This window comes from Typopeltis vanoorti, chromosome 5, assembly GCF_054136105.1.
Source record: "Typopeltis vanoorti isolate ZY-2024b chromosome 5, IOZ_Tvanoo_1.0, whole genome shotgun sequence".
Lineage (NCBI taxonomy): Eukaryota > Metazoa > Arthropoda > Arachnida > Uropygi > Thelyphonidae > Typopeltis > Typopeltis vanoorti.
The window spans coordinates 146031205-146058472 of NC_143553.1; the positions used below are offsets into that span (position 1 = coordinate 146031205).

The 27268-nt window shown below is 36.5% G+C and overlaps 1 protein-coding gene across 6 annotated transcripts in view; it reads right to left on the minus strand.

The window, feature by feature from the left end:
* LOC150106916 (oxidation resistance protein 1A-like) overlaps positions 1-27268 on the minus strand; it is a 324024-nt gene that overhangs the window by 36430 nt on the left and 260326 nt on the right. For all 6 annotated transcript variants that reach the window (XM_090393372.1, XM_090393376.1, XM_090393375.1 and 3 more), the window contains 2 exons: positions 18371-18481; positions 2885-3037 (listed from right to left, as the gene is read on the minus strand). In XM_090393372.1, the coding sequence (XP_090249498.1) occupies positions 2885-3037; positions 18371-18481 (264 nt within the window). The remainder of the gene's footprint in view (positions 1-2884; positions 3038-18370; positions 18482-27268) is intronic.

Sequence of the window (27268 nt, forward strand, 5' to 3'; positions counted from 1 at the left end):
TAATTTATTTCCCTATACGTTGTTTTGACTTTTTGTAGTATTTTTGGTGCGTATTGAGAGGGGCAGCAAACACAAGGATTGCCCCAGGCAGCAAAAGCTCTAACCACAACCATTGCATAGATGCAACTGTTTTTAATCGACCAAGATTTTATCCTGCAAAACCTGAGCTGCAAATAAATTAACAGCCACATAATGTGCTATCTTTACATTCTTTGTTTTGTCCATGATTCCAATCAACCCAATGTAACTGATAGCATACAAGGCACAACATTTACACACTCAGAACACAGCTAAACACTGAAGCTGCATTTAAAGTAATCTACATTAAATACAGTTCTTGATTTCTAATTGAACCTCTTACATGAATGTCCTATTACTCATGATATTTAATATAAAAATTTAAGCAGGGATACCACATCTGCACTATTACTAATAAACCATTCCCAACTTCACATCATCTGCAAACAACTGAATATATCCTCTGCAATCCATTAACAATTTCACTGATATAAAGGTTAAACAATATGGGTCGGAGTACTGAGCCCTGCAGGACCCCACTTGTAACTGGCTTCCTTGAAACTACTCCTTCATACACATCTGATACCCATCAGAGCCAATCCTGAATCCAGTTCACTAACCTGGCATCTAAACCAACTTAAATATCAGCTTATTATTACTACTACATCCAAGGAGTCTAAGGACTCATTGAGGGAGGGCACCTACAACTGTCTCCATCATGATTACCAAACCACCGCTACTTACATCATCTATGCCAATGCCATCTACTGCCCACTAGTATGGTTTCTGTCTGTAAATTGTGTGTTCTCTCAAGGCCAATTGTTTGTATGCAGGATGAAAAGCCAGAGGAAAAACCTTGCTACCTCCATATGAGGTCAACTAACTCACCTTCAACTGAAAAAGCCCATATAAAGATTCTTCATGATTGTGAGAATCGAACAATCTTTTCAATTGAAGGGCACAACATACTGTCGTTCTTCCAATTGCAGTGATATCTTGTCAAATACCTTTATAAAATTCATAAAACAGCAGCATGCCTTTCCCCTCATCAACTGTTCTTTATTATAAAAGGCAAATCTTTTATAATAAAGATTTGCCTTTTTTCAATAAATCAGAGTGCTCCTTAATAAATCCATGCTAACTCTCACAGATAACATTACCCTCATCTGCCAAACATGGTAAATGATTCCTCACTAATTTCTCCAAAATATTAGCTACAGGAAACCTTGCTTTACGAGATTGCGTTAAGTGACTACAATAATTAAAAGTATAAGCTATATTAGAGGATAAAATCAAAGTTAATAAGAATTTAATTGCTTAAATTTTTACTTAATGTCTAAACATTTCATTGAGCTATTTTTTTTTTTTTTTTTTTTACAAAAAAGTTAAGTAAAGATGTTTGAATTGTGCTCAACTCTTTCATCTTGTCATCCAATTTGCGATAGCTGCCGATGGCTTTATCAAGAATTCAGCAGACTTTGAAGCTTTGTTCCATATCAGGATCAGCATGAAACAAAATTTTGTTGGCATACTTAATGTTATTGAAAACTAGCTCAAGTTCTTTTTAGTTAGCTTCTTAGTTGTAAGATTTTCTTCTTGTTTGCACTCCCTATCATCATTTTCATATACATGCTGTTCTTCTAGTTGAAGGAGATCATTCTTACTAAACTGTTCTGAATGGGAATCGAGCAAGTTTCTCACATGTTCGTTATCCAGTTCATTAAATCCAAGTTCTTTTCTAATTGTGCTGATTTCTTCAATAATGTTAGATCTTGGATTTTGTGCATGATAAACTTGATACATAGGCTTGAGTTTAAAGTTGCCTTCTGCATTGCCTCCTAATAAAAGCATAAGATGATCTTTAGATACTTTGTATCCTGGTTGAGATACTTCAGTTTTAGCTAGGAAAGTTTTTGTTGGCATACACTTCCAAAACAGACCAATTTCATCGACGTTGAATATTTGCTGATCGTCATAACCACTCTCCTGAATTAGCCTTTGTAATTCTTCAGGAAACTTTGCAGCAGAATCTTTATCAGCACTAGCAGATTCCCCAGTTATGTTATGCAGTCTAGTTTAATTTTTTTTTAAATGGTCAAACCATCCTAAACTCGCAGTAAAGCTTTCACATTCCTCTTGAAATTTGGTCTCTTTCAATGAGGTAAAAATATTGAGAGCTTTTGTCTGAATATTCCCTATACTAAGGGGTATTCTTTTTTGGTTATAATATAGTCCGAACTGTAGATTTGCTGTATCCCAGGTCTTGCACAATCATATTACTAGCACCACTTTTATGTCTCTTAATGACTTCCAGCTTTTTCACTTGCTGCAGATTGGCAACAAAAAATTTCGCTTAACATAAAATTTCTCATTAAAAAAAATGCATTAACTGATTAATCACTCACTTATAGCAGGAAATGGTATCATTTCACTCAATTGTGTTAACTGATTACCATGCACAGCAAATTCACGTGAAGTTTTCCTGTACTGATGAAATAATGACCGATCTATAGTTGAAAACTTCCAGTCTGCTACCACTCTTATGCGATGACACTATCTTACTCTCCCACTCCTTGGGCACCTTTCCCGTGGCCAAACTCATTGAAAAAGCCAGGTCAATTCTCAGTTCTTCAGCACATTCTCTCAAAATGCATGAAATCTCATCCAATCCAGTTGTTTTATTTCTTCATATTTCTTCTCCTGAAGATAGCATTTGAGACATTCACCAAATCTAATGGTTCAACTTTAAAATGGTGTTAATAATAAAGGAGACGAAAAAACTTTAAACACAGTAGAGTGTAAAATTTATAATACAACCTTCATGTATTTAAAATTTCTCTTTAATGAATAATCTATATATACTTACAGCTCCTTGGGTATCACATATAACAAGTAGGACAGGAGTATCATACATGGTCATATTCCTGTACAAGGTTTTCAAATTAAAACCATGTTTAGATGTACTATAGATTAAGGTCCATGGGTATCCTACTGCCCTGGCTGGTAAATGTTTCGAAAGCTGCAACAAACGAAAATACATTTTGACAAATAGCTGGAAGTCAGTTGATGAGCTTCTTAACAGTTAAGATGTTTATAACTATTACATAAAGAGCTGTAGCCTATATATGATATTTTTTTATTCAATTCAATATACAGTAATACAGAATAGATTGAATATAATGTACAAAACATGTATTATATTGGAGAAAATGGGTTTATGTAATAGAATATTAGCATGGATAAGATGGCTGACTGACAGATATCAAGAAGTGGTATATGGGGGATGAGTGCAAGATTTAAGGTAACAAGGGTGTACCACAAGGATCAGTGCTTGGTCCACTGTTATTTAATCTGTACATTAATGATATTGGAAAGGATTTCACATGATGACCACAGTAATTGACTAATGAAATAAAGGTACAAATATTTCGTACTGAAATTAACAGTACATCAGTGTAGAATTTCAGTATGAAATATTTGTACCTTTATTTCATTAGGGTCAATTACTGTGGTTATCATGTTAAGTTATTTTTACAGTTATGCCATGGGTATCTTTAAAGATTGGGAAGGATTTGACAAGTGACATTCAGCTATTTGCTGATGATGCAAAGATAGGTAGGATAATCAGGAATTCTGCTGATATGCAGTACAGTAAACCTTGATATAACGGACTAATTCGAGCGAGGGGATTCCATTAAATCCGAAAGTCCATTATATAATAAAGTAGATTTTCCAAATGTGTATGCTAAAAAATTGACAAATTAGCTAATTTACATGTTTTTACTTATGTAGAAACTTATGCAATTAAAATTAAGTACCGTATCTATGAAAAGTTTAATTTCACAGAAAGGTTTCCTATACGTATTATTGCTTATAACCTCGCTGTGGGTTTGAGACTAAAAACAAGTCTGTGATCTATATCGAAATAAACATTTTTCAGAAAATAAGCTTTAATAACAAAAAAAAAAAACCTGTTAATTTAAAATTAACAGGTTAAAAGCATTTTAAATTTGGTTAAAAGCATTTTAAAATTAACAGTGTTAATTTTCACGTGACATACAGACCGAAAAATTTTTCCGTTAAATCAAGGGTTTACTGTACTTGCAGAATGATTTGAATAGGCTGGAATTATGGGCATGGGAAAATGGATGTCAGTTCAATGTCAGTAAATGACCAGGGATCAAGAGGAAACAGATGAAATTGAAAAGGGTTCTAAATTGAAGAAGCAGAAAGGGAAATGGCCCCAGTCCAGCATGGAGGGATCACATCGAGTGAGTGGTATCAGTGGAACTAGCTGTAGATCCAGAAATGAACTGTTGTGTTTGTATACCAATGCTAGAAGTATAAGAAACAAGGCAGATAAAATGTTGCATCTGTTCACCCAAAGATTGTCGGAATAAGTGAGACATGGTTAGATGAGGATGACATCCTGACAGGAATAGAGATGGAAGGGTATATATTTCGTGAGGAAAGAAGGGGTAAAAAGGGAGGGGGAGTGCTATTGATGATAGAGAAAGACTTATGTCCATACAAGGTAGAGATGCAAGAGGGAAATAGGGCCAGAGATTTTGAGGCAGTATGGTGTTAGATAGAGGTGAATAGAATCAAATACTTGGTGGGATGTTTTATAGACCTAGTAATGTGGATGGTGGTGACAGTGAAATGTATAGTCAAATTAGCCAAGCAAATAAGAAAAGGGTGATCATTATGGGTGATTTTAATTACGGCAATATAGACTGGAATAAGAGATAGCAACTGGAAGTAAAGAAAATGAGTTTCTTGAGTTTTTAAGGGATAACTACCTCAGACAGTATGTAACAGAGGGCACATGAGGATCAAAGGTCTTGGATTTAGTCATTGCATCAGAGGATGTAATTATAAATGAGGTGTCAAATCATTCACCAATTGGTGAAAGTGACCATGAGGTGATTATCTGGGTGGTTGCCAGCAAGGATCCCTGTGAGAAAAGGGTATATGTGGAACTACAAGGGGAGGAGGGTGATTATGAAGAGCTCAGGAGACAGCTTGCGGGTGTAGCATGGAATGAGGAGTTAGTTGGAAAAGAGATCAATGCAGCTTGGGGGATTTACAAAAACTATCTAGTAGATGCAATGTCCAAATGTATTCCAAGGGTGAGAAGGTTAAATAAGGTAGGTGTGAGATCGATGAATAAAGATATTAAGCATGCGATACAGAGAAAAAGGGCACTGTGGAGGCAGTATAACAGAAGTGGAAGTAACCAATTTCATGAGGTCTACAAAGACCAGGCAAGGAGGGTGCCTTGGTTGGTGAGAGCAACTAAAGAGAGGTATAAACAGCAGTTAGCTAATGAAGCCAAAAAGAATCCTAAGAAGTTCTTTTGATATGTAGCCAGCAAAAGAAAGAATGATTATGGAAGGATGACATTGATTGGAGGAAATGATATAAAGACAGATGTTGCAGAATGTGTGGTGGAGATACTTAATGAGCAGTTCATAAAGATATTTCAATTTTGTGAATGTGACTTCATGGAGAGATTGAGAGCTGTTGATGATGGGGAGGAGAGACTTACTGTAAGTGAGGAAGAGGTGTTTGGGGAGTTGAGTAAACTAGATGTAAATAAGGTTGTGGGACTTGATAATATATCACCGCATATTCTGAAGGAATGTGCAAGAGAGTTGACACCTGCCTTGACATATTTTTTTGACATATTCTTGACCAAGTGCAAGACCAAGTCTTGCACTTGGTCAAGTTCTTAAAGAGCGGAAGGAGGGCAAGATTGTGCCACTTCATAAAGCAGGTGATCGAACTCAAGCATCAAACTATAGGCCTATCTGTGTGTCAGGTGTTGTGGTTAAGTTGTTGGAGAAGCTTATGAGAACTAGGATCCAGAGTTGGGTTGACAACAATGGTATAATCAGCATGGATTTGCTAAAGGGAGGTCATGTTTTAGTAATCTACTTACTTATTACAAAGTGACTGCTTCCTTGGACAGAGGAGAAGGATATGCAGTAATATACTTGTATTTCACAAAGGCTTTTGATAGAGTACCTCATGATAAGTTGACAGTGAAACTAGAGCAGATGGGGTTGGATATTAGATTAGTGCATTAGATTGGAGACTGGCTATCTGATAGGTATCAACAAGTTGTGTAAGGGGGTGCGATATCCTTGAAAAGGAAGGTCACTAGTGGAGTGCCTCAGGGGTCTGTTTTAGGGCCATTACTATTTAACTTGTATATTAATGATATTGGCAAAGATATTCAGTTGTTTGCAGATGATGCAAAGTTGTGATGAACCATAAAGAGTAGTGAAGATGTTGTGGCCTTACAAGAAGATTTGAATAAATTGAGTGATTGGGCATGGAAATGGGGATGCAAGTTCAATGTTGCAAAATGTAAGGTTTTAAAATTTGGAAAACAAAGATGGGATGCAGAATTTATGCTTGGTGAGAAGATATTGTTGGAGGTAGAGGAAATAAGAGATCTGGGGGGTGATAGTGGATAAGGATCTAAAATTTAGGGAACATATCGCCAAAATTGTGAAGACAACACAAAGACTTCTGGGAATGATGCAGAGGACACTGACGTGTAGAAGTAGGGAGATTCTTGTTCCATTGTATAAGGCTTTGATTAGGCCACACATGGACTATTGGGCCCGATTTGGTCACTGGGTTTTTAGAAGGATGAAGAGAAGTTGGAAAGGATCCAAAGGCGACTGACTAAAGTAGTTTCTGACCTCTGGAATCTTGAATATGAGGAAAAGATTGAAAATATGTAATTTGCAGAGTCTGGTGGAGAGAAGGAAGAGGGGAGATATGATAGACCTACAAGTTTAAGGGGTTGTTATAGGATCAATGGTGGAGAAGTTCTACAGAGAATAGTGGGAGATCACGGGAGAACCAGAAGTCATTCCTGGAAACTGTATAAAGAGGGTGTGAGTAGGGAAGCGAGAGGCAGGTTTTTTCGTGCAGAGTTGTGAATGATTGGAATGCCTTGTCTGAGTTTGTAGTGTCTGCAAGGAGTTTAAGTGTGTTTAAGACACGGTATGATGAGATGTGTATGTGATAAAAGGACCTCCCAGATGAGTCTGACTCCATGAGGTGTTGGGTAATAATAATAATAATAAATGTAAGGTCATTCACTTTGGTGTGATTAGATATCTAATGCTGTATTATATTGGTAGGATTATGCTAGAAGAAACTGATGAGGCTAGGGATCTTGAAGTGTTAGTAGATAGGAAGTTGAAGTTCAGGGGCCATGTGGCAAAGATTGCAAATCCAACTCAAAAGATAATATCAAGGCCTTATAAAGAGGCCTTGATGAGCCCTCACTTGGACTATTGTGTGCAGGGTCTGGTTTTTAGATGCAGTTGTTTTTCCAACAGCGACTTATGGATGTGAGATTTGGAACCTAAAGAAGTCAGATAAGAAACATATCTGCTTTTGAGATGTGGTGTCACAGAAGGCTGTTGAGGATATTATATACTGAAAGGCATACAAATGAATGGGTGCTAGAAAAGATTAGTAGAACTTTAAGGCTCCTTAAAGATATTGACAGAAGAAAGTTAAAATATTTTGGACACATAGAAAGGATGGAAAGAGGACTTCTCAGAACAGTAATAGAAGGTAAAGTTCCTGGAAAAAGAGGCATGGGTAGACCATCAATGAGATGGATGGATGGCGTGTGTGGAGTGACTGATCTTCAGAGAGTTGAGGCTGCCAGAAAAGCAAACAACAGGACTACATGGCGAGGCCTGGTGTGGAACATCACCGAGCATCGGAGTGACCATACGGCATCTGTAGATGCCCAGTGAACATAGAGAGAGAGAGAGAGAGAGAGAGAGACACCAGAAAACAGGAGAAAGAGGGGTGATATGATTGAAACTTACAACCTTCTGATAGGGTCATACAGGAAAAATTGATGGAATTTTTCAGTTTATGGAGGGTGGGGAAAGGACAGGAGGGCATCCTTGGAAGCTGGAATGAAGGCCACTAAGAAGGGGGATGAGAGCTAGATTTTTCTCTCATAGGGTGATGCATAATTGGAATGGATTGCCATTGAATGTTGGGAGTGCAAGCAGTGTGAATGAATTCAAAAATGAGTATGATAGCTGGTGTGTGTGTGGTATGTAGCCTCCCTCAACGAGTCTGACTCCCTGGAGGTCTGTCTTAATAATATTCCTGTTAGATCATTAGATCAAAAGCCTTATGCTGGAAAACTGAACATTATGTGTTTGAAATCTTGCAATCTTCTATGAATAAAACCAGCTTTTACATCAAACACAGTGCAAGATACAATAATGGTGCCATAATCTGCAAACTTATGAAACATGGTACAATTATGCTTTTTTCTTCTTCTTTTTTTTTTTTGCATGAATAAACAGGCACTGTGCATTGTCTTAATATTCTATTACTTAAAAGACTATGAATAGCAGACTTTGCTCACACATACAGCTTCCGGGAATGCTAAACCCTGGAAGCTGTATGTGTGAGCAAAGGAGTCAGATATTTTTGCATAGAGTGGTGAATAATTAGAATGTATTGCCTGAGAGCATGGTGTCTACAGAGATTGTGCATGTATTTTAATACAGTATGATGGGCTGTGTGTATAACAGACAGCCCATCATACTTCCATGGAGTGCCTTAACATGAGAGAAACCTCCTCTCATGATAAGGGACTCCATGGAAGTCTGAGAATAATGAAGGATCTGCTACCATTATTTTATTTCACAATTTGATGTCTGATGTAAAGACTACATATATTCATAGATGAACTATATTTCATTAGAGACCTTAAAGTAATATAATGCATTTTTCACAGATGCCATTTCTCTGCTCTAAGATAATTTATAACCTTAGCATAGAATGCTGTTGACATCATTGGTTCTTCCTGTTCATTTTGAAGCAAGTTTACAGTTCATAGCCATTGTATGTTTAACAACTAGCTCACAAAATTCTTAGAAGTTTTAAGAACTGGCTTGTACAAGCTAGCTCCAGCTTAGAAATCTTCACACAGCATTTCTTACATTAATATGGCTTTAAGCCAAACATTTCTTTAATGCTATAAATTAAAGATGCCAAGAAATTATGCTCTTGGTTTCACATGCAAACTTTGATTGCTTATACTTGGATAAAGGGTGAAACGAAGAATATAATTTCTTGGCATCTTTAATTTATAGTATAACCAAGTGAAAAAACTTTCAACATCAGTTTCTTCAATGCTCTCAGTACTTAACACTGGAGAGGTTGCTAGCATAGACATTTGAAGTAGCATGGCACATGCTATTCAGATAAGTATTTTCAGTAAATATTTGTAATATCACTAATAATTAGTGGTGGTATTTTCTTGATTTTAGGCTGTGTATGTTTAAATGTGAATCTTATTACAATATTCATCATAAAAATTATGGAAACAACTAGTGTTAGAGTTAAATTTCAATTTAACATAAACCAAAATAATCACTTGATGTTTCGACCTTCACATTAAGGCCATCATCTGGAGTACACATATATATACAAAGAAACAGCAACATCACAATCTACATGGCATGCCTAAAGTTACATGAACATGCTGCTCATAAAAAAAAAGTTTTCTAGGATCATTTCAATATTACATATCTTCGCTGAACTTGTTGCACTGAAGACATTCATCAAGATAACTTAACAGATTTCTGAACACTTAAATATTATCGCTATTGTTGCATAAACAGTACTGGTAGTACTATCCTGGCAAATGAAGGCAGACTTCGAATTTATCATTATACAGATATCTTCATGGAATCAATACTCACAGCAGGAGACCCATGTTAACTAGTATGCACACAATATCTATCATATAGTGCATTCTCTCATTAAATTCATTCACCATCACGGTACCACCTCTTTCAATCTAATCTATTCTCCAAGCAAAGAACTTAGTCTATGCACCCTTACTAAACACACACTTATACACCTTCCATGGGTGACTGCTTATTCTCCCACTACTCCTCATGCACTGAAAAATTTGTCATCCTTATAGAATCTGTTCAGAAAATTTCTCCAATTCTCTCTCACCTCCTGAGTCCCAAGAAACCCAGGTAATGAAATCTGTGCGCAAGTCAAGATGCAGCCAAATCATAGCATTACAAACAAGGATAACTTCACTATCTTTACTTGTCAATGATGTTCTTGGATGTTTTTCAACATCCAAGTAATCCTTTCAGCTATGAGTAGTGATTCCATGAAGATACCTGTATAATGATAAATTCGAAGTCTGCCTTCATTTGCCGGGATAGTACTACCAGTACTGTTTATACAGTACTGGTAGTACTATCCCTAAAAAACGGGCATAAACCGAACCCAATTTTAATGGGAGGTATGACGTTATGTTCTGCGCAGTCAAAAATATGCACATGAAGTATGTGTAACATTATTATATTTAAAGCTTTGATAATACATACATATATTTGTTAAAATAAAATTATTAATAACAAAAGCAAAACAAAATTATATACAAAAAATATGAAACTTCGAAAAGATATTACATATTTCTATGTAAAAGTTCCTGGTTTCGGATCACCTGCATTCTTTTTTTTTTTTTTTTTTTTTATTTTTTTTTTTAAGTATCTAATGTTAACTGTCTAGATTTTCTTTCATCATCATATTCCTGACGTGTACCCTCAAGGGGGGTGTACAGGATACGATAGTACTACATGAAAAATTTACATCATTACTAACTTCCTATCTACAATTTTCCTCCAAATCAGTCTGTTACTCGTCAAGATTCCAACATTATCAGATTTTTAAATGTGTGGACAGACTTGTGTTCGTCGTACATGTTTATTTTTTTAACAGTATATATTAGAACACAGAAAAATAAGTAAATAATTAATTTATTAACTTATTGCTGATATTTTGCTGGTGTTATAACCAGCATCTTCAGAGCACAAAAACACAGTTTGTCACAATATGCAAGACTATAACAACATGATGTTGGAGGCTTAATGGATTTTTTTTTTTTTTTTACAACACTCAAAGAATTAAAATAGAATTTAATACTTCCTATATTCCGTCCTAGTCACTAGGACATCTACGGGGATTACAAAAACAATTAATGTAACATATACACAAATAACAAACAATACTAAGCCCAACCACGTGGGTGACACTAAAGTCCTATCTAGGTAGAGCGCCCTCTAAGGGCAGTAGTAGGTGGCCTGGAATGTAAGGTGGGAACTCTGGTGATGAGTGTTTCCCAAATCTTCGGAAGCTTAATGCAACCGTATTTATTGAGATTTGGTTGGTTTTTGAGAGCTGCTGCTGCTTCTAAGAAAAGTCTCTCTTTCTTGAATTTGCTGTGGTGGAGCATGGTGGTTTTCTTCCATGATACCCTGTGGGTGATGTCCAAAACATGGTCAGCCAAGCCTGAATGGCCATAGTTGTGTTTGAAGATGTAAGACTTGTGTTCCTCTAGACGGATGAATGCTGATCTGCCTGTCTGTCCAAAGTACGCCAGCTTACAGGAACATATGACTAGGACGAAATATAGGAAGTATTAAATTCTATTTTAATTCTTTTTGAGTGTTGTAAAAAATCCATTAAGCCTCCAACATGATGTCCTCACAGCACTTAAGCCTCTACACACGTATAACAACATGGTGTAATCAACGGACTAGTTAAACAAAATTTTAGCAGCAACACAAAGACTAGAGTCTTAATTTTGACGCCCTCTATCTATCTAAAAAAAAAAAAATTTGCAGCTATCACATGAAAAACTAGTACACACAAAGGGAATGCAACTGTGGTGATGGACACAACAGAATATGAAAACAAAATGAACACACTGTTACAAGATCAGTCAACATACAAAATTATAGATCGCAATCCCACCAACACACAAAAGAATAAGACACGTAAATTATTGAAAAAAAGTCACTTCCTGGCCCAAAGACACAGTAAACAAACTCAAGCCCTTCCATGTTAAAACACCTAGGATTTATGGAGCACCAAAAATTCACAAACAAGGTACACCCTTATGCCCAACTGTGGACAGTATAAATAGTCCCACATACAAACTTACTAGACATTTAGCTAAGCTACTAGCCACTCTCACAAACAATTCTCACTCTTTGTCAAAAATTTAGCCCACCTAAAAAGCATCTTACAACACCATGTCCTAAAAAGCTCAGACTTAATAGTAAGCTTTGATATCACCTCACTATTCACAAATAGATGTACCACTAATAGAAACCCCTCAATTTACCGAAGTCACACTCCCCCACCCCCACCCCGATATATTTCAACTATTCAAATTCACAATACAAGCAGGATATTTCACATGGAAAGGGAAAACATACAAATAGATGGGACAGCAATGTGCTCCCCCTATATCAATCATATCACCTCTCCTTCTATCCACCAAACTCTGCAGTCTACATTCCCTCAGCCGATACTAACCAAAATTGTACAGTCCTGAAACCATCTTTGTCATCCTTCTTTGTACCCTTTCCACAGGAAATTTATCTCCTTCAAATCCTGGGGACCAAATCTGAGAACAATAGTCTAAGTTTGGTCTGATCAGAGACTTATACAATGGAATAACAGATTTATCTCTGCAGGTCAGTGTTCTTCTCATTATTGCAGCAATCCCCTGTGTTACCATCACCACCTTTGCAATATGTCCCAGTTCAGGTTTCTATCAATCATCAACCCCAAGATCTCGTCTCCCTACTTCCTCCAGTATAACTCCTCCCATAGAGTATGCAGCATCCCATCGATGTTTCCCAAACCTCAAGACCTTACATTTTGCTGCATTAAACTGAGACTCCCCATTCATTTGCCCATCTATGTAGATTATTCGAATCCTCTTGCAGGGCTACCACATCTGCACTATTACTAATAATCCTTCCCAGCTTCACATCATCTGCAAACAACTGAATATCCCCTTGCAATGTCATTGATATAAAGGTTAAACAATATAGGTCCTAGTATTGAGCCCTGTGGGACCCCACTTGTAACCCTCTGCTTCCTTGAAACTGCTCCACTATACACAACTCTGATACCTATCAGACAGCCAACCCTGAATCCAGTTGACCAATCCAACATCCAGACCCATGTACTGCAACTTAAATATCAGCTTATCATGTGGCACCCTGTCAGATGCCTTCGCTTAGTCTAAGAAAATTGCAGTATATGCCTTTCCCTCATCTAATGTTCTTGTAACTTTATTATAAAAGGCAATAATTTTTGGCCAGGCTGATGCCATCTGTGCCACAAATTCCTCTCCCTTATTCCAGATACTCCTGGCATTAGTATAAGGCATAAAAATGCCATTGTTTCTATATCCAGCATTATCCCTTCTAGACTCCACTGTGCTCAGTGTTACCTGATGTCTCCTCCCAAGTATCCATTCCCACAAGAGGTATCCCTGCTATCATCCTCCCTGGGACACATTGACTCGTTCAGAACAACAATCTCTCCAGATGCCTACATCCTTCCTTATTCAAATGTAAGCGGTCTCTCGCATACAATTCCTCTCTTTCCTCAAACGCACTCCAAGCATCCACATATACTAGTCCTCTCTTGTCACACATTCTAGCTATTACGTCATTCAATATTACTGCTCTTCTGCTCAGCTCGTCATTATCATACCTAGGCAGCACTCACACTATTTTTCCTCTCTCTGTCTTCTTCCATACAGCCTCAAGCAAAAATCTCACATCTCTCGCTGCCCGACTTACATGACCACTCAAATCATTTGTTCCTACCATCACAATCATCTCATCCACCCTTTCACCTCTCTTAATTGCCATAGCCACCCTTTCTATTGTTCCTCCTGGCAAACACTCCTCACGCATCCTATCTTGAACACCACGGATCATTGAATCGCCATACATTATACCTCTTACCATTCCCGCTCTCCTATTTGTCTCTGTATTCTCTAAGAGTACAAGCTGACTTATTTGCAAGGAATTTTTGATATGCTTTCTTCTTTTCCTTTACTGCCTCTTTAACTTCCTGTGTCCATCATGGAGTTCTGATTTTTCTATCCTTGCAGTCAACCTCACCACATGCCTCTCCGGCTGAATCAATCAGGGTTTCTTCAAGGTTTGCAACTGAATCTCCAAGGTTTGGTTCTTGTTTACACACTCTTTCATTTTCTCTTCAATAATCTTTGTGTATTTTAGTCTACAGTTCATATCTGAGAGCTGCTCAATTTTTATTTGCTTTAAAACTTTCTTACATGTCATTCTTTTCGATATGAAATTCAATTTTTATCCTGCTCAAGACTAAATAGTGATCACTTCCAATTGCAAATCCTCTGTACACTCTGGTGTCCTGAACCAGGGAGAAAACCTCGCCATCAACAATAACATAGTCAATGAGACTTTTCTTTGACCAGTTTTTGTCTCTTTTGTTTTATTTACCCCTATTATGTCGATCTGGTACTTATCTAATTCCTCAGCTAGCTCCATTTCTTTGCCATTCAGGCTTCTTATGTTGTTAGTACCGATCTTTAACTCTGGTGATGTTGAGTTGGCGTGTGCTTTCAGATTTGTTCCAGTAGCTGACTTTTCGCTGTTTGCCCTGGTTCCCTGGCGAAAACAGGGGCCTTGTTTAACCAGGCAACGCCCCAGCCGGCATGAAATTTTGTCATGTTGTACCATCATTTTGTATATTGGTTTAAGCCAATAAGAATACAATTTGGTCAGCTAAATCCCAAATTGCCAGCCCATCCTCATTTGTTCAGTATCCAGGTAGATACCCAACAGGGTACACCACGAGAAGGTGAGGATTGGACATTAGGTCAGAAGCCCTGGTCGGTTCTCTACATTCCTTTAAAGACTATGTGGAGGTCTCCTCTCAGTTATACAGCATTGACCCTTAAGCACCCCTAGATTTTCTTTTTCTTTAAGGAGCTCAGTGTAAGGTCGATTAAGATGAGATTACACTCCTTTTTACGTTTGCACTCCATTCCCAATCGTGGTCCATGACAGAGTTCATCAGTCAATGTCTCTATGCTTGCAAGGATACGCTATAAATTGGCCGTTTTCATATCTCTCAAAGGACCTTCTTCGTTTTCTTTCTCCTCCTTTGAATGTTGACTTAATTGTTTGGCTAATTCTTTTAAGTCTTCATTGGAAAGTGGTTTATCATGGGTCTCTAAAGACTTTTGTCACATCTTCAGCTGTAATATTGTACAATCCCACCTCTTGTGCAAGCTTGGTAACATCTTCAATAACATTCTCCTCTTGCTTTAATTCTTCAAAGTCATGCATAAATGCTGGAAGAAGTTTTCGCCATGCTCCTTTTAAACACTTTGTTTATACTTCGTTCCAAGCTGCCTTGATGTTGTTAATGCCCTTCAAAATATTGAATGACTGCCAATAATCTTTAATAGTTTTTCCTGGAGTGTCCAAGACTCTCACCATTTCCATAAATGTTATAAGGAAGTAATAGGCCTTGAAGACTGATATAATCCCCTGATCCATCGGTTGCAAAAGCGATGTGTTTGGGGGCATGTAAACAACCTTGACATACAATGGTGTTTTTACTTTAGCAAGGTTTTGAGGATGTCCAGGGGCATTATCCAAGAGAAACAATGCTTTGGCTGGCAAATCATTTTCTTTACAGAAGCGAAGCACAGTAGGACAAAATTAATTTGTGTTCTAATCTATAAAAACGTCTTGTGTAACCCAAGTTTTCTTGTTCCATTTCCAATAGACTGGCAGCATGGCTTTTAGACCCTTGAAGGCATGTGGTGTCTGTGAATGGTACACCAACATTGGTTTAAGCTTCAAAGTTCTGGAGACATTTGCACCCAACAAAGGCATAAGTCTATCTTTTTCACCTTTAAAACCTGGAGCGGAACGTTCTTCACAGGAAATTAAGGTGCATGAGGGCAATTTTTTCCAGTAGAGCCCAGTGTCATCAACATTAAAAATGAGATCAGGAGGATAACTTCCTTGTTCTACACAGTCTTGAAATTCTTTAGGAAAAGCAGCCACTGTTGCAACATCTGTACTTGCCGCCTCGCCACATAATTTGCCACTGTGGCACTTACTTCGAGACTTACATCTCATGAACCAACCTTTGTTTCCTAAATATGTTTCTTTGCCTTCATCTGTCTTTTTAAGATCCTCAAAAATTGTTTTTGCTTTCTCAGTTATAACAGCCTGTGTCAGAGAAATGTTTTTCTGATTCAAATCATCCACCCATAATGATAATTATTTTTCCATTTTTTCATGAAGTTTACCCCTGCTATAATGTACATGTTTTGCATTTAGTGCTGCCATAAATTGTTGCACAGACTGTTTTATTCTATCTGTATTTTTCATAATTGTAGTAACAGTCGATGGAGATAAGTTCATACTTCTACAGACATTAGCACGTGTCTGCCCATCTTTCATTCTTCGAATCACCTCCATCTTCTTTTCAAGTGTGATTGATTTCAGCACCTTCTTAACACCAAGTTCTGCTAATTTTTCTGCACTTCTATTATCAGACATGGTACGTAATTACTGTAATTACGTACTTTATCAATTTAAATATGTACGTAAAAAAAATTAAGTAGAACAATTAGGTAGATTCAACATTAAAACTAGATTTGATACATATATGTCATAGTAGCTCGGTAAACACTCAAACACTAGAGTGCTTGCTAGCATCGTTTCTCAGTCAACCACACTACAGTAAGAAAGCACAGGCAGGAAACTGGTGTTATTGCGAATCAGCGTAAACAAATGCCTGTACTGATGAAATAAATTCCAGGATATGCATTAGATTTGGAATCTGGGTGTTATAGCTGAAAAAGACTAAGGTTTCAGAAACACACTGAAGGTTGTAAGGCCACACAGCATACCTCTGCTACGATGAGGATGTCAGTCATCATAGTAGAATTGTGTATAGTAGTCCATGTACAGGGTACATGAACTATTGTACACAAATCCAGCTATATAAGTTTTCTTTTTGATGAGGGAACTCTAGGGAGAGTCCATATTAGGACTTCAGAATGCCAGTTATCAGAAAAGATGGTAGGGGTGGTGAGCAAGAATACAAACAGTTGAACTTAGCAAATGGGCATTGACATAATGGTTGGAACTGCAGTTAAAGCAAGGAATGCTAGGAGGCCAGTATGAATTACTTCCAGGTACTCTGATTTGTAACTTTTGAAACCAGTTAACTCACCTTTAATTGAAAAGTCTTGTTCTGGACAAGATCAAAGCCCAGATCTTTCCAACTGAAGTGCAAATGTTATATCATCTTTGTGATTGCACTAATAAGCTACTCAAAATCAGGAGAAGTGATATCAAAAGACATTTAAGTTGGTGAGGGAACTTTAACAGATTAATATGGAAGGAATCATAAGATAGTGGTATGGAAAGAAACACTCTTGAGATGTACAAAGCATAATGAAGAAGGGAATGTGGAATTACTTTTTATGTCAAGTTGAGTAGAATGCATTGTAGGAAGATGTTAATATGATGAACATCAATTTAAAGCACAATGTGACATGTTATTTGTTGAAAGTTCCAGATTATTTTAATAAGGTGTGATACCTTTTGGCAACTCACATATGAAAATATGACTTCTGCATTACTTCAACCTTCTGGTATCACTTCTGGGTCTGGCTCCCACTGAAGATAACTCAATAAAGGCCTAAAGCAGTCTGGGTAGTGACCCTTTCCATAATGCATAGCATTATACATGTCTGCAAGGATATGTGCTTTGCATTATGGGATACTAAGGCAAGTGATGTGAAGTCATACCACCTTTACCACAAGTTGTCCCACTCTTGAAAATAGTTCAGGCACAAACTTTTTTACTTACACTTGGATGAAGGATTAAACCAAGTATATAATTTCTTGATATCTCTAATTTACAACACAATGACATGTTATTAGTTGAACAAGAATATTATTATTATTCGTGACACCGCCAAGGAGTCCGAAGACTCATCATGGGAGGACACCTACTGTATAACTCTCCGTCTCCACCAGTACACCGAACCTCTACTACCAATCATCTACATCAACAAGTATTTTTTGTCTGTAAATTGTGTGTTCTGAAGGGCTGATTTGTCTGTATGTGGGATGAAAAACCAGAGTTTCCGGGAGAAAAAACCCTGCTACCTCCGTATGAGATTGGCTAACTCACCTTCAGTTGAAAGAGTCTATATAAATATCCTCCCGTCGTGATGAGAATCGAACCTAAGTCTTTTCCAATCGAAGGATGCAACATACTGTCATTCTTCCAATTGCGCTATGGAGGCGCTCAATATGACGTTATTAGTTGAGTATACATCCCAATGGATTTATTGAATTCATAGAAGTCTTAATAAATAATGATTTATAATGGAAGAGAAATAAAATTACTATAAAATACATGAATATACCTCTTTCATATGCTCCTCCTCTAAAATATCTGAATTGTCTAGTAAATCTGGAAGTGGCAGTTCCGAAAGATCCAAACCAGAAACTTTATCAGCATCACTCATTGAAATTACCTGTAAAATACATAAATTAATAATTTTCTGCATTTAACTGTGATGATTGTCATTCAGAATTTTAATAGGAATTTTTCTAGCTTTTCTCAGAGCAGAGAGGGGAGGAATATTCTAGGAAGATTATTCCTTCAAGACATTTAAAAATAAAAAGCATAAAAATTCATACCAAACTGAACTAATTATGAACCCCAATGTGATAATTTTTATTTCTATTAATGCTGAAACCTTTGTCAGTAATTAACACTCAATTAGGGTACATTAATTTGTCTGCGATAGTTAATATGGTAATTTATTCTATTACATGAGAATATACAAAGATAAAAACAGCAGCTGGATAAATAGGCCACCACATTGATTTATTCACAGAACTGGCTCTAGATTTTTTTTTGCTACCCCAATCAAAAAATTTTAGCTCGCCTCTCTGGTTAACTTTTACATTTTGTTTACTTCAAAATTAAAAAAAAAAAAAAAAAATATATATATATATATATAATATATATATATATATATATAATTTGTATTTGACAAAAAGCTTTTCTATGAATGTAATCAATTACAAAATTACACAATATTGAATATTTAAAAAAAAAATATTTTGCATATACATTGAAGGAATGCCACCCTTGTAAATGTGCACCCAAGTATGTGCTAGTACCTGGAGCTAGCCTGGCTTAGCGATCAAGTGACCTTTATAAGAAAGACCCTACAAAGGTGGACATTTTCATTAGTTCATTGCAAAGTAGAATTTAGTTTTTGGATTGTATATCTTTAACCTTTCCATGTCTGTTATTCTTTCTCTCAAAGAATAAATCATTAAGACACTTATAAAAAGCAACTCATTTGTTTGCTTGTTTTTTTGTTAATGTCAACCCAAACATACAAACAAGAGGTCACAAAAACCTCTAATATAATAGTCATGTGTGTGAGAAAGTAAATATGAAAAAAAAAAAAAGATCTATTGAGTTTCTTGAAAAGTGGAAGCTTATGTTCCTTGGGGAAAATGGTATGGAGAAGGCTGTTTCCAAGAACAAGAGTAAAGAATAAGAAGTTGGTGTGACAAGTTTAGAGCTGAACTGCTCTATATGTTGACCACCAGCTCCTCTTTTTATGTGATTAGAAAAAAGCAGAAATGGTTGGGGGGGGGCAGCACCCATGAAAATACCTGCATACAAAAAAAACTGCAAGAAAGCAGTCAGTTTGTGAGAGAGGGTTCATTTATCACATTAACTGTCCTCTTCTAGATAGCAGAGCAGCCTTGTTTTTTTTTCTGCACATCTCCAATTTCTTTCTGCAGCATTCTAAGGTCAGAAAGTATTAGTTGTACAGCATAAAATAGTATTTTGAGTGAAATAGCACCATGCTTTTGGAGGCAGAGGGGAATATATGGATGTAAATGTATGCCAGCATAGCACAAGTAAAAAGGAAAAGACAAACATTGCATTTTCATATCACTGAAATTCACTAGATTTCCTTGTTTCCACTTCAGAATGAAAGTAATTAAGATACTGGTTATGGATGATCTAAAAGCTTGAGTCATTTGAACACTATTAAGTTTCTTGAACGAAAAAGAGCAGAGTGCACTGTCATTAAGAAAACTGAATATCACTTGCAGTTAATAAGAGAAAATCATTAATATATACAAGAAAGGATATGGATACAGAGCCTAAGGTATGCTGGCATCAAATGAGAGGAAATCATCCACAATGATAGTGAGAGACCAGAAAGGAAACTGATAACCCAAATCATAAAGAACAAGAGGGAGGCCATAAGATTACAACTTGACAAGATGGCCTCTTAGTTACAACTTTAAAAAAGATGGCCTCTGTCAAAAACTTGGTCAGATACCTTGAACATTAAGAGCAATCACTTTAGTTTCTCTAAACCTTTCCATAGCATGTATCCAAAAATGAGCAAAGTTGAACAGATATGCCATATAACAGGCAGAATCCATATTCACTGCCCATGGATTCAATTCCCATTGGTGTCTGATGCACTTCTATTTTGTCATCTGTTTCTGTCCATTGCTAGGCAGCTCAACTCTTACAAATTCTCCACACTACTCCATTATATCATCACATTCACTTCTTGGCCATCTCCCCTCGTTCACGCTATTCATTCTAATGAACATCAAGGTTTTGCTCCTCCTGCTGTCATCCATCTTGCAGTGGTCTTTAAAAAAAAAAAGAAAGTTTCTACATTAGATTCTCTTTTCAGCTTAGTTCTTCATTCAATACCTCTCACATTCATTCAATGGATGCAAGTGGTATGCAACTTTATAAGGTTATTATACTTTTCCATATCTTATCTTCTGCCTGTAAGCTTATTTTGCTTTTTTTTTTTTTTTAATCCAAGTTCTTATCTCCTTTTGCTCATTCATCACATTGCTTCCCACATACATGAAACTCAACCTCATTCAGCTCATACCTACTAATCTGTTTCCTCTCATCTCCAAACATTTTAGTTTTTGCAAGGCCCATTATCAACCCATGCCCACTTTCCTTAACTTGACTAACACTGTTCTTTCTAGTTCATCTTCAATAACTCATCTGCAAATTTCATTATTATTCAGGCCTCCATGGAAACAAAAGACTCATCGTGGGATGTCCTTAGGAAACACAAAGTCTATCATACCACTCCTTGAACTCTGTGACCGTTCTTTCTTTAACCACTCTCTCAGGCAATGCATTCCATGGTTCAACCACCCTCGCTCAATGCAAAGAAACTACTCCTCACTATCTTGCTCACAGCTTCCTTTCGTAACTTCCAGGGGTGGTCCCTTGTCATTGCTCCTTCCCGCCATTCTACCAAGTGAAAGAACTCCCCAATGTCTACCCTGTAACTGCCTCTCAATAGTTTAAAAGTCTCGATCATATCACTTCTCCTTCTATCCACCAAACTCTGCAGTCCACATTCCCTCAGTCAATCCTTATAACTGACACTGCACAGTCCTGAAACCATCTTTGTATCTGCCTCTGTACCCTTTCCACAGTTAATTTATCCCTTTAAAATCCTGGGGACCAGATCTGTAAACAATAGTCTAAGTGTGGTCTGATCAGAATCTAATACAACAGAATGATAACCATTTTATCTCTGCAGGTCAGTGTCCTTCTCATTATTGCAGCAATCCTCTGCATTACCTTCACTACCTTTGCAATATGTCCCCTAAATTTCAGGTTTCTATCAATCATCAAACCCAGATCTCTTGTCTCTCCTACTTCCTCCAGTATAGCTCCTCCAATTGAGGATGCATCCTTCCATCGATGGATTCCAAACTTCAAGACTTTACATTTTGCTGCATTAAACCAACACCCTCATTCATTTGCCCATCTGTCTAGTTTATTCAAATCCTCTTGCAGGGCTGCCACATCTGCACTATTGCTGATAACCCTTCAAAGCTTCACATCATATGCAAACAACTGAATATCTCCTTGCAATCCATTGACAATGTCATTGATATAAAGGTTGAACAATACAGGTCCCAGTACTGAGCCCTGTGGAAGCCCACTTGTAATCTTCTGTTCCCTGATATTGCCCCCACCATACACAACTCTGATACCTAACAGACAGCCAATCCTGAATCCATTTGACTAACCTGACATTTAAATCCAACTTAAATATCAGCTTATGTGGCCTTTGCAAATAAATGGCAGTATATGTCTTTCCCTCATCAACCCTCTTGTTACTTTATTATAAAAGGCAATCATATTACTAAAGCAAGAGCACCCCTTAACAAATCCATGTTGATTCTCACAGATAACATTATCCTCATCTGCCAAATGCTGTATATAGTCTCTCACTAAATTTCTCCAAGACCTTAACTACTGATAACATACAAACTGGCCTATAATTAGACACTTCCATTCTGCTACAGCCCTTGTGCAGCAGCACTATCTTACCTTCCTTCCATTCCTTGGGTACTTTTCCTGCAGCCAGACTTTTATTGAAGAGCCAGGTCAATGAAATTGTCAGTTCTTTAGCACATTCTCTCTAAACCAGTGTGAAATACCATCCAGTCCCACAGCTTTACTGATATCAAAAGAGTACTCAGTATTTGGAACACTCCTCTTGCACCTTTAAACCCTAAACCTGCCCTAACCCTCTAGTATTAACATCTTCTCCAGGATGAAATACTCCAATAAAATGCTTATTGAACAACTTCACTACGTCCTCTGCATCAGTCACTATTCCCATTTTTATCCAGCACTATCATTCTTCCACAATCATTTCTCCTCCTGGCCACATAGCTAAAAAATTCCCTAGGATTTTCTTTGGATCTTAGTGCCAATCTTTTCTCATATTCCAGTTTTGCCTTCATCTTAGTTTGGGTTTTGCATGGAATGAGAAATGAAGGCCCTTATTCTAGCAAAGATCATTTTACTTATTTAATCAGACCATGATAAAGAGGTGCAGAAATTCCACAAGTTATGTTAATTTTCACTGCATTAAAGAAAATTAGCTTGAATAGATTGGTAGGAAAGTTGATCTGTCGAAAATGAAAGATCGATAAGGTTATGACCCGAGTTCCCATATAGAGAGCTAATCATTGTATTCGGAAGATCTGGAATGTTGAGAGAATGAAGATTATTCTGGTAGGTAAGTAAACAAACAATTTGTTAGTTCCTTACTGACAGCAAGTAATTTACTTCTTTCAGCTTATCCTTCTAACTTAAGTGAAAATCTCACTGTTTGAATAACTATTGTAAGAAATCAATACTTAGAAGTTAAAGAAGTCAATGTAGTCATCAAAAGTATAAGAGCAATAAGGTGAGGGCTGCAGCTGAAAGTAACAAAGTGAAGTAAGGAATTCTTGAATCAAAGCAGATCATATAGAAAGTATTCACGAGTCAGATCTTTGGCATGGGTTTGCTCTCAATTACTTCAGAGGATTGAGGTGGGTGAGAGATTAGCCAGTAAATCTGATAGTAAGAATTTAATCACTTTTTAGGAATGGGTTAGCTAATTTCTATGGTAAGGTAGATACCAGTGGAATAAGAGCATAAAAAAAAAACATAGAACAGGAGTCAACTCTGGAGCGCAAATCTTAACTGGAAGAAGTAAAAATTTTGGACAGGATTTTTCTAATCACTTTCTGATGAAAGGTCAGAAGAGGCATTGCATGTTGGGTGTTTGGAATTGGTTAGGAATTATACTTAAGGCAGGCAAAGAATTCAACAGTCCGAAAACATTCTGTTATCTATAGAAGCTGCAATTTTTGCTCTTTCTGTGTAATTTTTAGTGTAGATGGCAAAATCAATATGGAAATATATAACAGAATGAGTCAGTCTAGTGTGGGCTGAAGTTAGTTTAACAACTTTAAATGGAACAAGAAAAAAAAAATCAAACAATTAAGCAGTATACAGGACTGTATTCTAGTCAGTTTAGACTTATGTTGGGTTAGAAATAAAACTGTTGATCAAAGATCGAAGACCACAGATGTGAAATTTCTGAAGAAAATTAGAGAAGTGAACAGATGTCATCAATGGAAGAACCACAGAATTTCTGTAGATCAGCTAGTAATGATGCCCTTTGGTGAGAAAAACCCCATATGAATCTCCTCTAAAATGCAAAGAACCTTTAAGTTTTCCAACTTGAAGGCAAGTTAGCTAGTCCTCATATAGCAGCAGCATAGTTTTTCCTTTGATGAAACAGGCAATCCATCACAGAACACATGAAATTAAGAAAAATGCCTTTGAGGTAGACAGTGTGCTGTGGCTTCTGTGATTATTCCAAGAACTAAAAATAATATTGAACAGGCAATATAAAAGGAATATACAATAAAGAAAAGATTAACATAAGGAGGTAGAATAAAACAAGCCAGCACCATAACTGGGAAATCTCTTCTAATAATAATCGGGTATCTCACATTGACAAGTGAAAGGAAAGCAAAATAAAGCTACACTTCATTTTTCCATTCTCCTCCCCCTGCCTTCTTACAAGTATTGCCAAAATCTGAAATTTCTGATTATGGTGATTAAGGTTTTGAAAGGAGGCAGACCAGATCAAAAGATTATAGAATCCTGTGTGTACATCAATATGAAGAGGTCAACAAGGGTAAATGAAAATGCATTTTGAGTATTTTGCTATGGACAGATGTACTAAACCAAAAAGATTAATATTCAGTAACATTTTTGGATTCAGAAAAGGTGATAAAGTTATAAAAGAACAATGTTGATGATATATTCTTTCATAAAAATTCAAATATAGTAAGTTTGAGCAATGTGACATACCAACAAACAAGGTTACTAATTTGAGGTGACTACTTGCAAACTTTTGCAGTTTAGAGTACAGAAGTGGAGTACTGTGTTATATTGGTAAAACTATATAGTTATATTGGACTAGAAGGTGAAAGAAACTAAGTGGTAGTTAAAAGGAGATGAAATCTAGCAGGGCAGGGGACTGAGAAACTTTCTGAGTAGGGAATTTCTGCTGTGCACGGATTTGCTTACAAATTCTAATTAGGAGTCAGAAACAGGCAGTTTCTGGTCCCACTTGGTTGACATATCTTAACTAAGACATCAGAATTCCAGCATGTTATGATAGATTAAGAAAATGTAAGTGTATCTTAGTGAATTGTGCAGAAAAAGAGGCTATATGAGATTATTCATATTCATGTTAGCTGAGTTGGACCACTTGCAACAATTATTCTGAATATTGAGTGCTGATAGTATAGTCCGACCACATAAGAGCCATCGTTGGCACACTGCCAAGAAGAGTCCATGTTGAAGGGGGAGAAAGAAATAAGGGGATGAACGAATTCGTCAACAACATGCAAAATCCCGTGCTTTATAGGTAAAATTTTCCAACTGTTATACAACCAAAATAGTTATCACTTTAAAAACTACACTGATCATAAAAGAGAAGTTAATTTTCTGATGTGTAATAATAAACAACTCATTCCACAATATGGATTGATTACCCTATTACTGGAATGGATTCTCCTTCTGTTGACATGCGCAGAAGTGTTGAAGGGTCTTGTCTCTGTGGGCATACTATAATACTGTCAAAGCTATCGATTCATTATAGCTGAAAGATCTTTTCCTTTTTAATATGATATAACAATTTATACTATATAGCATTTTTAGTATTAATTCTTTAAGAAAATGTATATTAAATTTAGGAATTGAAATTTAAGAACTACAAAAAAAAAAAAGCTTTTTCTTTGAATTTTTTTTTAAATTTATTATTTTTATTATTATGTGAAGCCTCCAATTTACAGGGTGTTCGGGATAAATTTGACATATTTATAATTAATTATATTTTTCCGTAAGTTACATGTATTAACACACACTTCTCTTCATTTAAAAGTTTGGACCCTTCTTCATTCATATACAAGATGTCAGAAAGGATGGATAGCTGGAACCCACCTGAATCATGGAAGAGAATAACTTGTATCATGATGATTCGTGCCTGCCATCAAAATAAGGATATTACGACTGCTGCCCAATGCTCCCTGAATACAGTAAAAACAATCAGGCATGAACTAGAGACTTGCAATGGTGACTACGAGGATGTAGCAAGAAGAAAGATCCCTAGCAGACGATCTGATTGCGTTCGTACAGCAGAATTCCTCGCAAATCTGCAGGAACAGGTGTTGAAGAACCCTGGCATTGGAATTCGGGCTTTGTTCGTGGAGTTGCTAACTGTAGTCAAGCCCTGGATAACAAGGGTAGCCAATGGTAGGCCGTATGTATGGCAGCAGGATTCGGCCCCTTGCCACACCTCTGGGAAAAGTCAAAAATGGTTGTCTGAAAATTTCTACGACTTCACCAGTCCAAATGTTTGGCCTCCAAACTCCCCAGACCTTAACCCCATGGATTATTTTGTATGGGGCGCAGTTGAAAAAGACACCAATCGCACTTCCAGTAATACAAAAGCCCAGTTAATGGATAAAATTAAAACAGTTTTTGCGGCCCTTCCCAGGGAGACTGTAGCATCAGCTTGTTCGAGGTTCCGAAGCAGAATTGAAGCTGTGATCGATGCTAATGGTGGTTATTTTGAGTAAATCTTGTTGATAGTATTGTAATTAACTCTGCCTGTAATGTTTTTTTGTCAATTCATTAAATTTAATAGATACAAAGAAGATTTTCTTTTTCCTTACGAAACTGTCAAATTTATCCCGAACACCCTGTATATAATTTAAGTTTTTATTAATGGCATCATTCAAGTATACTCTAATGAAAACATGTATATCCTATACTTTTAATATTCTGATGTTTTAGGATCAAATAATAATAATATTTTGAATTATAATTGCAAAAATCCCTCCAGCTATATTTCAAAGATCTAATACTACTCAAATTCAACCCCCCCCCCTTTAAAGTCAGTTACTGAACCTTCTCACCATGTGTTATAACTTGATAATCCACAGCTATTTGAAGACCTGAAAATAATGCATTTTTCTACCAGTCAACATTACTAAAAATAGATTTGTTCTCTACTTATTCTATTTGATTGTTTGCCAAGCAATAAGTGCCATTTCTATTTTGGTAATTGCTAAGGAAGAAAGATTAATTTAAAAAATTAGAACTAATGACTTATTTCAGAAGCCATTTTTGAAAAAAAAAAACAAGGAAAAAAAAAGAATCTGTCTTATACCAAACATTTTGAAAATAAAATGCATATTACCACAATTGCAAATACCTAATAAACTATTATTCAGAAATTTCTTCCTAACTCATGCTTACAGAACTAATGTAGGAGTTATTTACTGAGGAGTTAATTTATGGTATTCATTGAAGTAGTAAAATATTCTGAAAATGTATGTTCTCTTTATGAAATTTAATGAAA